The 14,140-nt window shown below is 57.5% G+C and overlaps 2 protein-coding genes across 2 annotated transcripts; one reads left to right on the top strand and one right to left on the bottom strand.

Moving 5' to 3' along the window:
* Nucleotides 1–1,290: 1,290 nt before the first annotated feature.
* On the bottom strand, nucleotides 1,291–8,189 carry VOLCADRAFT_103830 (uncharacterized protein; the record flags this gene model as incomplete). The annotated part of the gene is made up of 6 exons (XM_002948165.1): nucleotides 1,291–1,857; nucleotides 2,418–2,489; nucleotides 3,647–3,855; nucleotides 4,064–4,864; nucleotides 5,198–7,158; nucleotides 7,629–8,189. The coding sequence occupies 6 exons, from the start codon at nucleotides 8,187–8,189 to the stop codon at nucleotides 1,817–1,819; spliced, it is 3,645 nt and encodes a 1,214-aa protein (XP_002948211.1). The 3' UTR covers nucleotides 1,291–1,816.
* A 1,099-nt stretch (nucleotides 8,190–9,288) lies between these two features.
* VOLCADRAFT_88619 (uncharacterized protein) lies at nucleotides 9,289–11,232 on the top strand (the record flags this gene model as incomplete). Its single annotated transcript, XM_002948312.1, has 4 exons — nucleotides 9,289–9,349; nucleotides 9,395–9,507; nucleotides 9,595–9,634; nucleotides 10,319–11,232. The coding sequence occupies 4 exons, from the start codon at nucleotides 9,289–9,291 to the stop codon at nucleotides 11,230–11,232; spliced, it is 1,128 nt and encodes a 375-aa protein (XP_002948358.1).
* Between the last annotated feature and the right edge of the window lie 2,908 nt (nucleotides 11,233–14,140).

Raw genomic sequence — 14,140 nt, 5'->3', positions numbered from 1 at the left:
TTTGGTGGCGTACAGGCAAATATTATAGCGATGTCAAGATATGTGGACGTCAACGGGGTCTCTGTGTGGGGGACTTAAGCGGCTGCTCCGGAAGATATGGTACCTCTCCCCGTCTGGGAGGGCATGTCCCGTGAGGTGATAGGCTTCTAACAGCTTTCTTAAGCAGTGGAACGCTGTGCGATTTTATGCGGAGTAGGATGCACAGTGCTCATTAGAAGCTCGGAAGATGCTGTAGTCCATGAACCTGCTCTACTTCGTTTCACAGGAAAGGAGAGCATTCAGCATGGCAGCTGACTGTCTGTAAGAATGATGATGCGTCATTTATACTAGAGTAATCAACCGTGCTCGCTATGATGCATAACGGAAGACTCTACGTGCTTTAGCAGAGCTAGAGAAATGTTCAGTATGATAATTTCACTTCATATCTGGTAAAGGCAAGTGCCTTTCAAATATTCGAGTTATGCGCCTTTGTGAGCCGTGCTCGCTGATCTCTTTAGTAAAAGGCGAAAGAGATATGAGACTCGTGAACGGCTCAGCGCTGTGAGTCTAAATCGTATTAAGCAAAGACCAATCCAAATACCTCGTCCTAGCAGTATCCCCCGTGGCGATGGTGGGTCAATGCTGTCAATGAGCCCGACCTACGCACTATTTTTCATGTCTTTGACTGGCGAAGTGCACGTTCCCACAATGTTCACCGTTAAATAAATTTTCATGCGGACTGGAGTCGGACAGCTCGCGACGCAGGCATTCGCAGGCACTTTGCAGGGCACGCATGCACAACGACAAGCAATGACTTGACCTCGTAATGCGGGATTCCCCTCCGACGCTGCGTCCTTGTTTGTGTCGCCCATTCCATGCCTGCACTGCTATGTACCGCTGCTCCCCACGCTGCTTGTGTGTTATGGATGCCACCCCATGCATGAACACGGTCTGGATAATTTCCCGTCAGCCTACCAGACCATCTTTATGCATGACGGGGAGGAAGGCGAGAGGCTGAGCATGCGAAGGACTGCTGGACTGCTGCCATTGCTACTTAGGGTTTGGCCCTGGCCCTGGCTACGCTTCTTGATGGCCGCATGCTGCGTCTTTTGCGTTTGTGAAGGACCAAACCGAAAGGAAACAAGCCAGCAGTTGGTGGTTTAAGGAACAGCGAGGGGCTCGGCAGCGCGACCGTTCCCCTGAAATGATGCATGGCAGCAGGCAAACAACTTGGAGACGAGGTAAAGAGGAGGAGAAAGAGAGAGGAGAGAGATACGGGGAAAAAAGCTCCACTCACCCCATCCTGTCAAACCGATTTCGTTTCTTACAAGCTTATCCTTCTTTCGCCATGCCAAGTTTACATACCGGCATTCACGCTGTGGCGCCGCCTCTGCGTTGCCCGTCCTTCCTTTCCACTCATCTGCCCATCGCACCCGTGCGTTGGTGGTCATCTTCCCCCACAGGCACAGGCACGTGTTTTCACGGGGCACAGAAGTACGAGACACCTCCCAGCAGGGTATCTGATATCAGGTGCTCCGTGTGGGCCGTGGACCTTGACAGGCCCACCGTAACAAAATTGCCTCGGAACAGCCCCCAATCTACATCCCTGGACACGGTCTCCGTCCCAAATTTAAACACAAATTTGTTCGACGCCACAGCACCGTAATGACGTGTGCAACGGTCGGTCGATCAGCCACAGCTCACCAGTCATTCAGCCTGCTGGTCATTTGCTCGTTTGATCTCCCGACTATGCTGCGAAGCCCATGCGGCATTCCCTAATCCGGGCCTGCGAAAACAATGTACAGCGTATTTTTGACCTCTGAACATCATCATGTGTTCACGTCGTGTCCTTAATTACCAGGAGCAGGAAGCTTTGCCCTGCAAGCCGCTGTGCAGTACGACATACAGTATGCAACGCAATCACCACAACCAAACAGGCAAGCTATCCTTATTGAGAAGTGCGCATGCGAAAGCTTGAGCCAACGTTTTCTCCCCAGCCTCTCAGTGCCCACTTACGAGGTTTCCGACTGGGAAAATGGCCCCTAATTAAGGTCTCATGCATGGCGCTACCATGCCCGTTGCGCATATGCAAGCAGGGGCCCATGCCACATACACGGCCATGCATGCATGCATGCATCCAAATTTGAACAAAATGACCCACAACATCCAGGCGGCCAGGACAGGACAGCACAAACGTGGCTGTATGCGAAGTACCCCTTCATGACTGCAAGACGTGTGAACCAACCAGCCAATGTACCAACGAAGCAATGAATCAACCAACATAACGAAGTAGAACGACTCCTGCGGTGTACGCTGCATTTCGGGCGTCCGCCCCAAGGTTCCCTTGCGCTGCCAATTGTGGCGCCAACATGATGCACACCGCAGCTCCGCACAATGACTGGGCAACTCTGCCGCCAAGTCAAAACCCGCGGACTCACCCACGCCCAGCTCGCAACCCTGGCCCTCCCCCACACGCTTAACAAGTAACACAGCACTGCAGCGCTGATAACCTGCGAATGGAGCAGTGATCCTCCGCTCTCCAGGGGCTCCCCGCAGTGCGGAATAATAAACCGCGGTACGTCCCGATCACTCAAGAAGTGAGCTCGACACCTCTGTGAACACCATAGCTGTCATCATCCAAAACCAGCCCAAGGAGATCCTCGCGACGCATCAAACAGCAAGAGATACGAAAGAAAGGCAGCAAGCACACCATCTGTTGGCGCAATCGTCACATGCGTGAGTGCATTGCCACGTATAACGAGGGAGGAAACGGCGTCCACATGCACCATCCATCCATATGTGACTCATCCATACATTCATGCGCGCACGCATCCGTACGTCCATCTTCCCACTTATAAGGAGGCGGATGTCCGCCGAGTTCAGCTGTCTCAAATGCTGCACTGTCAGACGGGGGCGGTGAAGCAGCGGTGACCAGCAGCCGCCAAGACTGAAATTGGCCGGTGTAGCCAGCACAGCGACCATAAGCGGAATAGGCTGGCGGGCATCACGACTGGTCAGGTCGGGTCGCGCACATGCGATATGCGCACGTATGCATGTCCTGTGTTAATCTTCTGTGACACCGAATGCACCAATCAATCGCAACCTTCACCTCGGCCTTCCCTTCACGAGCCAGTTTTGCGAAACCACGCAAGCACACGGGTGCATCCTTGTCATCCTGCACCTTCCACATGCACACACGCGTGCGCCAAGCAGGCCAGCTGTAACAGCACCATGCGTACCACTGCATCGACCGACACCCTAAACATACACGCGCAAACGTAAAGTAGTTCCAGCTGTCAATCCAAAATCATATTTCAGTCAAGCTGCACTGCGAATGCACGCTGTTTAAGTGTAATGTACAACCCCCTGGGTCCGCTATTGAGAGCGAACGCGGGAGAGAGAGAGAGAGAGATAGAAGAGGAGGAGCGAAAAGCCCATATCACCGAGAGAAGGAGAAACAATAGGAACATCCTGCCCATGCATCCAGCGGCGCTGCCGCTGTGTGCTGTAGGGATGGGGAAGACAACCAGACCGGCCCCATCCGCTGGAAATGAAGCACACACGAGAAAAAAGCCGAATTAAGGACGAAAGGGTCCTTCTCACGGCAACAGGCCCCAATCCAAGCCTCGAGACGGTGAGGTGACTGTGGGAAAGGGCGCTGCCGCACCGGGGCTGAGTTTGGACACGGACCGGCCAGAGGCTCCAGTCTGGTGAGAGATGACCGGCAAAAGCCGGCTGACCGCACCAACACCGCCAGCCACACTCAGGCTGGTCCGGCCTGGGCTCAACTCAAAGCCGCTGTGCCTTACAACCACCGACGTCACTGCCGGTGCCGCGGCGGTCGATGTTAAGGTCACGTTATACTGCCGATGTTGCCTACACATACAGGGCGTAGGGGCATATGAAGTATGGCATTTTGCGCCCTCTCCGGCCTGGCGAAAAGTGGTTTCATTCTGGCCGGATCGGATGGCCGGATCGGCTAGGCTATCGTACTGCAAGACACTGCACAGCACAAATTGGAACTCATCCCTGGGGGCTCTAGCTCGACCGTCCCTTGCACCCGTATTGAACATCCCTTCCCTACCTGGCTTCCGGTGATGCCGCAGTGCCGTCGGCGACGGTTACAACAACAGCCACAGTTGCTGTGGCCGCAACGCCAGTGCCGCTGAAGCATATCTCCCCCAACGCCCCCATCGAGGAGCGGGCGCTGCCGCTGCCACTGCCGCTGCCGCTGCCAGCACTCCCCACCGCAGCGGCGGCGGCGGTGCCACCCGTGAACGACCTGCGCTGTTCCTGCTTTACCAGGTGCCCCGCGTGCGTCAGCGGAGCTGCGTCTCCGCCGCCACCTCGCAGCTGGCGACATGGGCTTCCTGACGCGGTCCGCAGCCCCTTAAGCTGTTGCTTGAGAGACGGCAGCAGCGGCACCGGCGGTGGAGGCGGTGGCGGTGCAGGCGCTGGGCGGCTATTGCCGGGGATACCAAGCTGCAGCGTCCCTAATTCCGATTCAGTAATGGCAGCGTCCCCACGGCGCGCCGTGGCGGCCCCAGTATCGGAGGGGCGCTGGTGCGCAATCAGCAGCGACGGTGCGTCGGCAGAGAGTACCGGCGGCGGTGACGGCACGCGAACACCGCCAGACAAGCTTCCCTGCAGCGAAATCGTCGTAACGAGGGACTTCTGGTCACCGCCGCCTCCGCCAGCGCTACCGCCGCTGCTTGACAGGACGGGATGCCCGCGGTTGTTGATGGGCTGGCTACTGTTTCCGCTGCCGGCAGGCACGCCTCCGCCACGCGTTCCAGTGGATCCATTGTGGCCACGAGCATGATGTTGAGGCTGCTGTTGCTGCTTTCCTCTTGGGTGGTGATGCCCTAGCGCAAACGGCATGCCACTGCCGCAGGCATTGCCGTTGGTAGCAGCGAGCCGCAAGATACCGCCGTAAGGGAGCAGCGGCGGCTGTGGCTGCCGTACAGGTAGCTGCAAGGTCTGGCGCCCGCCAGGCGTGGAGGCACTTCCGCCGACGCCGCTGGCTTGCAGTTGCTGTTGTTGCTGCTGTTGCTGCTGTTGCTGTTGTTGCTGTTGTTGCTGTTGTTGCTGCTGTTGCTGTTGTTGCTGTTGTTGCTGCTGTTGCTGCTGTTGCTGCTGTTGCTGCTGCTGCAGTTCCAGCTCCAAATGCAGGACAGAAGGGACCCGCAGCAGACGCAACGTTGGCGGCGTCTCCGACCTGGGCAGTATCCGCGGCTCCAAAGACTCGCCTGCCGGCCGCTCATCAACGTCAGGCTCAGGGGCAGCATCGGTGTCGTTGTTGCCGCCGACCTCGCTGATGGCGGAAGTACCGCCTGGCGGGAATGCCAGAGGCTGGTATGTGCGGTGTGAGACTATCGGCACAGGCGAAAGCGCCTCCTGAAGGGGCGGGCTAGGACAGCCCGTGTAGTCAGCCAGTTCTGGCCCTTCTTCCACTTCCACGATTACCTCCGCTTCCACTCCACCCCCAGCCGCTGCCTCCAGCGAAACTCCGGGCTCCATCTCCACGCCTCGGTGCGGCTCAGACGACAGCTGTTCCACTCGGCTCAGCTGCGACCGCAGCTTCTCCAGTCGCATGACATGAGACTTCACGCGGTCGGAGAGGAGATGGGCCTGTGTGGCGCTTGTGCTGCAGCCAGAAGCGGCTGCCAGTTCCTGACCATCCCGTTGCTGAACTTTGCTATCGGATGGCGTCCGAGCCATCTGCAGGGGCAAGCGAGACGGCAACAGCAGTGGTGCCGTCGCCACCGCCATGGCCTCCACCTCCTCCACCAGTGGGTTCCCAAGGCTGCATGGCTGCCTGCGCCAGTGCTGTGCAGCCGCGCTGGGGGACAACAGCTCCCGACTGTAGCTGGAGCTGCGGTTACGGGTTCCGAAACCCATTGCGATGTGGGTCGCCGCGTTGTGGGTTGGAAAAACCGACGGGCTCATCCCACTCATTGCCAGCTCCCCAGCTCGCAATGAGGCCGAGTAGGTTCGCAGACCCAGGAGGCCCAAGTCAGGATTTCGGGAACCAGAAGGAGTTTCCGCCATGTGATTTGGGCGGCAGCGAGAGATGCTGTGCCTGCGGTACAAGTCGCTGCAACCGACCGTGTCTTCACCCTTGCGGCCGCGGTGGTGGTAGTCATGGACGCCGTCGCCGTCGCCGCCCGGCAAATCGGCACCAGTGGGACTGCTGGTGCTGCGGGAACGCCTTGGGGAAGCGTGCGGCGAGATGCAAGGTGATCCAAATGGCGAGGAGCGAGGTGAAACGAGCGGCGAGGGGTACGGAGAGCTACCCGAAGGCAGACATCCGAGGCTGAAGGGGTATTTACGCGGTGATAAAGAGAGCACACCGTCGTAGGTTCCTCGCCGAATAGGAGCCCTACCATGACGTATGGGCGCGACTAAAGTTGCTAGGGCCGCTAGATTTACTTTGTAGTCAGCTCCCGAACGCATGCACAGCCCCATGGGCGACTCAGCGATGGGCTCGTCAACGGGCTCCTCGTCGCTAGAGTAGCCATCTGCTTCACCTCCAGCTAATTTCTCGCATTGTGCTGTAATGGCAGGCTCGGTGTACCTGCTTCGCTGTACAGGCGTTACACGCTCCGCTGCAAAGACAGCCTGCGTGCTGCTGATTCGCTCATGATATAGCCCAGGCTCTACTTTGACGACAGCTCCAGTGCTGCCACTTTCCAGGGTTGCCCCACGTGCCGCCGTGATAACCGCCGCAGCGCAGTTGCTGCGCTGCGTAAAAGGTCCATCTTCCGCTGCGACGAGAGCTCGGGCTTCCTCGCTTTCTCCTGTTAATTGTCCAACTCCCCCTGTAGAGTTAGGCTCGATATCGCTGCTTTGCTGCACGGCGGTTGTAACAGAGGTCCTTGATTTTACTGCCAGCTGAGGGGTGGGCCTGGCCAGCTGCGTATAGACGTCCGGAGGACTGTACGCAACGCCTTCAATATGAGCCTTGATAGATAAATTGCGTGGACCTGAGCTTTGGTTTGGGCTTTTGCCACTCCGACTGCCATGGATAGGCGCTGCGACAGTTGAGGCCGCAAGCGCCTTCGTTGCATGTATGCAGGTTTCTGGGTAATCATTAAGGACAGCCACCGGCTTCAGAAGCAGCTCCCTCAGTTCAGGTCTTCTCTCCAGCACAAGCGCAAAAAAGTCAGGGCACATGTCCTACGCAGCGGACACAGGACTGGGTCACCGTGCCCAGATCTTGACGCCTACATTGGACCTGTGACATTTGCAAAAGAATTCGAAAGCACCAGGTGCAGACGCCATGGAGCGTAGCAAATCACTTCTTGGGCATGATCGCTATCCATTATGTTACATGATGCAAAATATTACAGTTAAAAGGGAACTACCTCAGTTTTTCAGGTCAATGTTGCATTCCAAAGTGTACGATGTGCGTTTGTTCAGCATGAAGATGCATAGCACAGCATCAGCGAAGAATGCGTGAACCTTAGTTTCGCCATGTATACTACAGTTTTTTAGGGTTAGAATATGTTTGCTAGGCATTGTTCCTACCTTTGCAGGGCCCTGGGTATTCAAGGGAAATTTCTATCTAAGTTCAATCTACTTATTAGCGTGTTAGCTAGACACTATATCTATGTGCCCTAAATATTGGCTTTACCTTCCGAACGTACCGGACGACTAGGCATGTCGCCATCCGTCGCGGGCAAAACTTCCAACACCGAGTCGCCCGAGTCAAACTGCCTCGCAGACTCGCCTCTGCCGGACTCCATTCCACAAGCCACCAGAATCCCAAGTCCTGATTGTCGCGCCTCGCAGACTTTGCCACGCGCCTCTTCCCCCACAATCCTCAACGATGCGGCCTCCAGTGCGCCTGCCTCCTCCCTTCCCAGCGCAACCTGTAGCCGTCCCACAACCGCTGCCGGGCTCTTATCTCCAAAGGGGCCCCCCTGGCAGCACCACAACTCCTCCCTCCAAATGCCCACAGGCCCGCTGCTGCTTTCTGCAGTTGTCCACAGCGGCACCACGACGCTCGCCGCCACCCAGCCCGCCGACCCGTCCGCCTGGCGCACTCCATCCGCACAACTCCATGAAACCGCCTTACACGCCTTGCTTGGGCCCCGCACTCTCCTAGCCAACAATGCGCCCACCGAAACCACCGCAGCACCCGCACAGGAACTCCGGGCCTCCGATCCCACATGCTCCACCACCACCTCCAACACCACCAGTAGCATTACTACCACAACTACCGGCGAGATCCTAGCTGCCGCAGCCGCCCGCCTGATCCGTCAAGCCAGCCAAGATCCACTCGCTCTGCTACGAGCGCAGCAACAGCAGTCCCAACAGCAGTCGCAACAGCAGCAGCCTCAGCAGCCTCAGCAACAGCATGATCGGCGCAGTAGCGAGAGGCCGCTCCTGCCACCCTTTCGAGTACCCTCTCCGTCTCCGCCGCCCGTGGCCTCGGTTCAGCTTGGAGCAAGCCCCGGCAACGTCAGCAGCAACCCGCACCCAGCAGCAGCTGGGGAGGAGTCAATTGTCCCATGGGACACTCCTGGCCGTGAACACCCCCTCCCTGGGGCCCCTGGCTATAAGACCCTCGCGCCCCCCGCGCTCACCCTGGGCTTGCTCGCCTCGGGGCTGTTACTGCCGTACACAGATTTACGGCGTCAGATGGGCAGCCGGAGGATGCCGTCAGTGTTGCTTGAGCAGCCGTCGGGCCGGAGGGTGCCGCGGGAGGCGATCGCGGCGCCGCCGCCTTTGATGATTGCCGGTGGTGGCAGGTCGCCGTCCAGGATTACGTAAGTGTTGCGTTATAATGGGAAACGGCACCTGAAGCCTCTGCTAAAGCGTTGCCCATTCTTCACGCCAAATTGCATAGCGAGCCAGCAGTATGGATCACAACCGTGTTCATAATGGAAACGGTCCTAGACGTTTTTGAGTGACGCTGACTTCTTGGTTGTTCACTCCCCGGCCCTGCCTGCATCCCGCAGGGAAGCCTACGCCGGGCCCCAACAATCCCACCCCCATTCCCACCCGCATCCCATCTCCGGAGCCTTCGCATTGGCCCCCCTGCCCACCCCCTTCTCCACCGAACCACGGGTTGCAGCCCGTGCCGACATCGATGCCTATACCTCGCCAGGCCATGGCACCCCGAACATCTCTCCGAACCATCACCAGCAGCAGCAGCAGCAGCTGCGGCTGCCGTACTCTCCAGCGACTGTATCCTTCACTCGTCCAGGGCCCGTGACTCTCCAACCCGTCAGCCACAAATTTCGGCAACGTGGCGGCGGCGGCAGCAGCAACCCTGGAGGCCCTTCCGCCGTCGTCTCGTCCATGTCGGCGCCGCTGCCGTCCGTACACCTGGCGGCGCCGCCGACCGCAGGGACCGCAGCAGGTGCGGCGGCGGCGGCAACTGCTGCCGGGACAATCCCTATCATAGCACATAGGCACAGGGCCAGTGCTACCGCCTCGCTGTGGGGCTACCGCCGTTCAAGCCTCGACTCCGAGGGCTCAGACCAGGGGCTTGGGCTCTGGGACCACAGCAACGTCGCCGTGAGGGTGGCCACGGTGATCCCGACCCTTGGCGTCGAGCGTGTCGACACTCCCAAGACCGGCCTCACGCACCACCTGCACACGCAGCACATGCGCCTGAATGCGGCAGCGGCGGCAGCCGGCGGAAGTGGGGCGCACGGCGGCGGCGGCCCTGCCACTGCCGCCGCAGCAGTGGTGGCGGCTGCTGCTGCCGTCGCCAAGAGCAGCAGCGTGGACCTCAAGGGCAGCCTGCGCAACCATCCACAGTTTCAGCAGTTCCTTCAACAGCAACGACAGCTGAAACGTGACAAGCAGCAGCAGCAGCAACAACAACAACTTCAACAGCAGAAGCAAACAGAGCGACAGCAACAGCAAACAGAACGCTGGCAGCAGCAAACAGAGAGACAACAGCAACTACAACCGCAAGAGCAGCCGATAGATCAGGACCAACAGCAGTTGCAGCAGCAGCAGCCCCCACTCCTCGTCCGCTCCATCTCCGTTGCCGCGACGATGCCGGGCACGGTGCACTTCACTCCGCTACCACAAGCCCCCCTGGCCCCGGGTGCTGCTGCACCGGTGTCGCCCAAGTTTACCCGCGGCGCGGCGGTGCCATCAGGCCATGCGCTCACGCTCAGCAACGGCCTCGATTCGCGTCCTTCCACCTCCCCCCCAAGCTCCCCTTACAGGTCCTCTCCGCGGTCACCCGGCCGGTCATCCCCTCGATCCGCGCGGCGGCAGACGCTCTCCGACGGCACATCCACCGCAGCGAGAATGCAACCCGAACAGGCAGGCGCTCCTGCTGCTGCTGCTGCCGCTGCACCTGAGGCCGCAGTTCCGATCGCTCTTGCGGCTGCATCAGCAGCTTCCGGGGGTATGGCGGTAACAGCAGTCACACCCATGAATCCAGCAGGACTGGTGTCTCCTGATGGTGCTACACCCCAGCCAAGCCGCCAACAAGACCCACAGCAGCAGCGTCAGCCCAAGCAGCAGCAACCAGCCCAACCAGTACTTTCCGACCAGGAACCAAACCGCGCCTCCGGTACTGCAGCAGAACCGTCACCAATGGAAGCGGAGCCTAACGGGGTGAATACTGACAGTGGCAGTGGTGGCAGCGGCACCATGCACTCTCCGGGTAAGGCCGCGGCTGCATCACCGCTGGGCACATCCCTGCAGAGGCCCCTGCCATACAGCGCTGCTGCTGACTCTCCAAAATCCCCGACGGTGGCGCATGCGTCCACATCAAGTTCGTCGGCGGTGGCCCGTGGTGCCGCCTCTCACGGCAGCGGGGCTAGCGGCCGCGGCCACGATGCGCCTGCCGTCGGACGCTCGCCCAGCAGGCTCATGGCTCCAGGGACAGGGTCGGCGTGGAAGGAAAACGGCGGGCTGGCACTGCTCAACCTCCACGGTCACCAGCAGCACCTGCTGCAGCAGCACCTTCAGGAGCTAGGGGCGAAGGCAAAGGCGGGGGCAGTGGTGGAGGCGGAGGCCGAGGCGGAGGCGGCATTGGCGGCAGCGCAGACCTTCAGTCTGCGGCGTACGGCATACAACGACTGGGTGGACGGCATTCCGCTGGCGGATGCACGGCGCGGCGCAACAAACATGGGTGTGGGCGGGGTTGTGGCGAGCGGATTGGAGGGCAAGGCAGTGGTACTGAAGAAGCAGCCGCCGGAACGCGGTACGGCGCTCTACTTTAAGCCATCCAACAGGAAGCCGTTGCTAGGGGGCGATATATTGCATGTATTGTAGGGTTGCATACTTTTGCAGTAGGATTGGCTTGCAGGACTCGCTGGTCATGGTTGCATAGTTCCCAGCATTCAGGTCATGAATGAGGAAGCGGGGCGGGGCCCATACTGCATGAGAGCAGGTTAGAAAGCGCATTAATGAATAACGTGGCGCGAAGACACGGCCTCACATGGGAACCTACGTACGTTCTGGTGGGGGCCATTCGCGCGGCCCGCACAGCTTAGCCTTTTCGCTTGCAGCTTTGAGTTTTAGGCATTTGCAGCATGCACACAGCGTGTTTCGAAGTGCGTTCTCATGCTCGTCGCTGGTTCACCTTGCTGCCCCGAAGCATCATAGCTAGAGCTGCTGGTGCATTCATGTATCGTTGAGCATGCGTTTTAATGTTACATCTCAGCAACCTTTACCCCCGCCGGGGGCGGGTCGGCTGTATTAAAGCATATCATGCCGGGGTTCGGGAACCCTGGCCAAGCGTATGGGGTTTGTGAAAGCCATTCCATTGCGGGGCTGACCGCTGCTTTACACTTGATGCTGAGCCAATGACTTAGCGGCGCCATGACGTAACCTTGTCCTTACCACATGAACTGTTCTTTTGCGACATGTACAATTATAGCTGCCACAAACTGCTAAAGAGCGTGAAGCTCCGTGCTGGTTGTGCGCTTATTTGGGATTCATTCCTACACTCCCCGGATCTGCAGCTGCGGGATTCATTTCTCCGCTGATATCCGCTTTAGGAGCAAGAACTGAGTGCGGGTCCGCAGCGGTTTTATCATAATAAAGAATATTGTCTATTTGAGGAACCACCTTGACCTAATAGTCACCAGGTTTGTCGTTAGGTGTCCATCCTTTTCCTGGGGCACCGTTGGCTCGCGTCTCTTAGTATCGCTATGCTAACGGTCATCTCGAGGAGAGGGGTGGGATGCTCTTAGCGGGGGTAATAGCCATAGCAGCTGAAGGGAGGTTGGTAGACGTAGTGCTGTCAGGTTGCCTCCGGTTGCTTCCGTTGGTGTGTGGACGATTTCTTTCAGCCGATTGATGCAGTTTCGCAGGGTCTCCTCTGGCATCATCTGGGTGTGTTGAAGCTGTCCCCAGAGGATAGGTCGTCGGCCTGTCATTATCTTCTTGTGGCGGGCGTCCAGAGCCTTTCATATAGATTGATGACATCGGGGTTCACGGGAAGCATGTCTCCATAATCATCATCATCATCGCTCAACGGCTTGACGAGGACAGCTCGTGTTCAGCGTTCAGCTTTCATCACGTCACACGAATGATTCATCAGAGCAGCTCTAGCCTTAGTCGGCCATAATGTTAGCTTTGGACCTAATAACCAGTCACTGAGCGATTCGTCAGTGACAGCCACTTACTGTACACTGGGCGAGTATGGGTTTCCATCCCGTCACTTGTAATTGTTGCTCATAACCTGATGTAATCCTGAGCTGTACACTACGCCTTGCCATGCTTATTGCTGTGGAGCCGTTACTCGCGCGTCACCCGCGCATTCTGCCACACAACTGAGGGATGCTTCCTCTGCCACACCCGGATAAGGGTAGAGATGCAGTACAGACAGAAACACTTCAATTAATCATATGTTCCAGTACACATACATGCAGGCATACACATTCCCCTCCACAATTACCATCCCAAATGCATGTAGGTAAGAAATAAGGTAAAACTGCTCCAGGAGCTGGGGTGTGTGTCAATGTGGCTCGCGCTCTATGGTTGGATGTTCCCCTGCCTTAGTCACCAGTACAAGGTCCACGTCGAGTATCCCTGGCCCTCGCGCACGGATGACCTAAGCCTTTTTGCGATGTCGCTACGACGGTTGATGGGCTTGCTAAGGGCGCTGCAGGAATGGTCGGATATGTTAGGCCCTAATGTCAATGCACGGAAGTGTGAGCGCTGTATAGCTGCTGTTCGCTCACCTCAACGATCACTCCTTTTTGCGGAAAGGATCCTGAAAAGCTTAATCAAAGAGAGGTACCAGGGAAACAAAGCGAGGCACCTGTGAGTGCTGTTTGGAAGTAACTGCGCAGCCGTCTATTGTGATCAGCGGTTGCAATCGAAGTACAAAGAGTGTCGACGACAAAGTGACGGCTCGTCTGACCGTGCCGACTCTTCTGCCTGCCGCATATATGGTGATGTTGCGCTTTTGCGAGCAGCGGCACATTCCATTGCCTTTGGTAGACTTTCGTTGCGTTTCATAGCCCTCGCGGCCGGGACACGGAACAACTGTTAAGCTTCTGGTCGCTATCCCGCTGCACGTCCCATCGATGCCCCCAGCATATTAGCTTTAACGTAAGGAAGTCACTACGGTTTAGCTATACTATGGATCTTTAAATCGCGGCGCAATGCCGTGCCACAAAGTCCATTGGACGCAGAGAACTATTTATTGACATTAAGTCATGGCCTCTATTTCCAGGTATACCCACGAGCCGGTGTGCTGTCGTGCCTTCCGTCTCCCTGCACTTTTGGGATGCAATACCACTTCTGGTGATGGGCTCAGATTAAGGATGCCGGGAACATGAATGGTCACATGGAGACTGTGATATCATCTCCACTTAAGATCCTGGCCAGAACCCCTCAGTTAGCGCCCTTGGTGCACGTTATCGTTAGAAATGCGGCGGGCCTAACAGGGCAATTGGTTTCGGAGTGCGGTTGTTGTGAATTTTGAAAGGAAAAAGTCACAGCTGGGGTTTCATTTGTATTACATATGACGATGTGGTGATTAGTGCTATTTTGCGAAGGATTCTTGGCTTAGCAGGTATCCAGCTGGATTTTGAGGGTTCCAAAAAAGCCCTTTCACCAGATACCACTCGCATGATACTTGTAAACAGATTACACTCATTCATGGTCATACAAAGTGAGATGCAGGCGACGACTGAACAAATGTAAGGCGCCCAACGGGATTTGAAAG

Source organism: Volvox carteri, assembly GCF_000143455.1.
Source record: "Volvox carteri f. nagariensis unplaced genomic scaffold VOLCAscaffold_9, whole genome shotgun sequence".
NCBI lineage: Eukaryota > Viridiplantae > Chlorophyta > Chlorophyceae > Chlamydomonadales > Volvocaceae > Volvox > Volvox carteri.
This window is presented reverse-complemented; position numbering and strand designations above follow the sequence as displayed.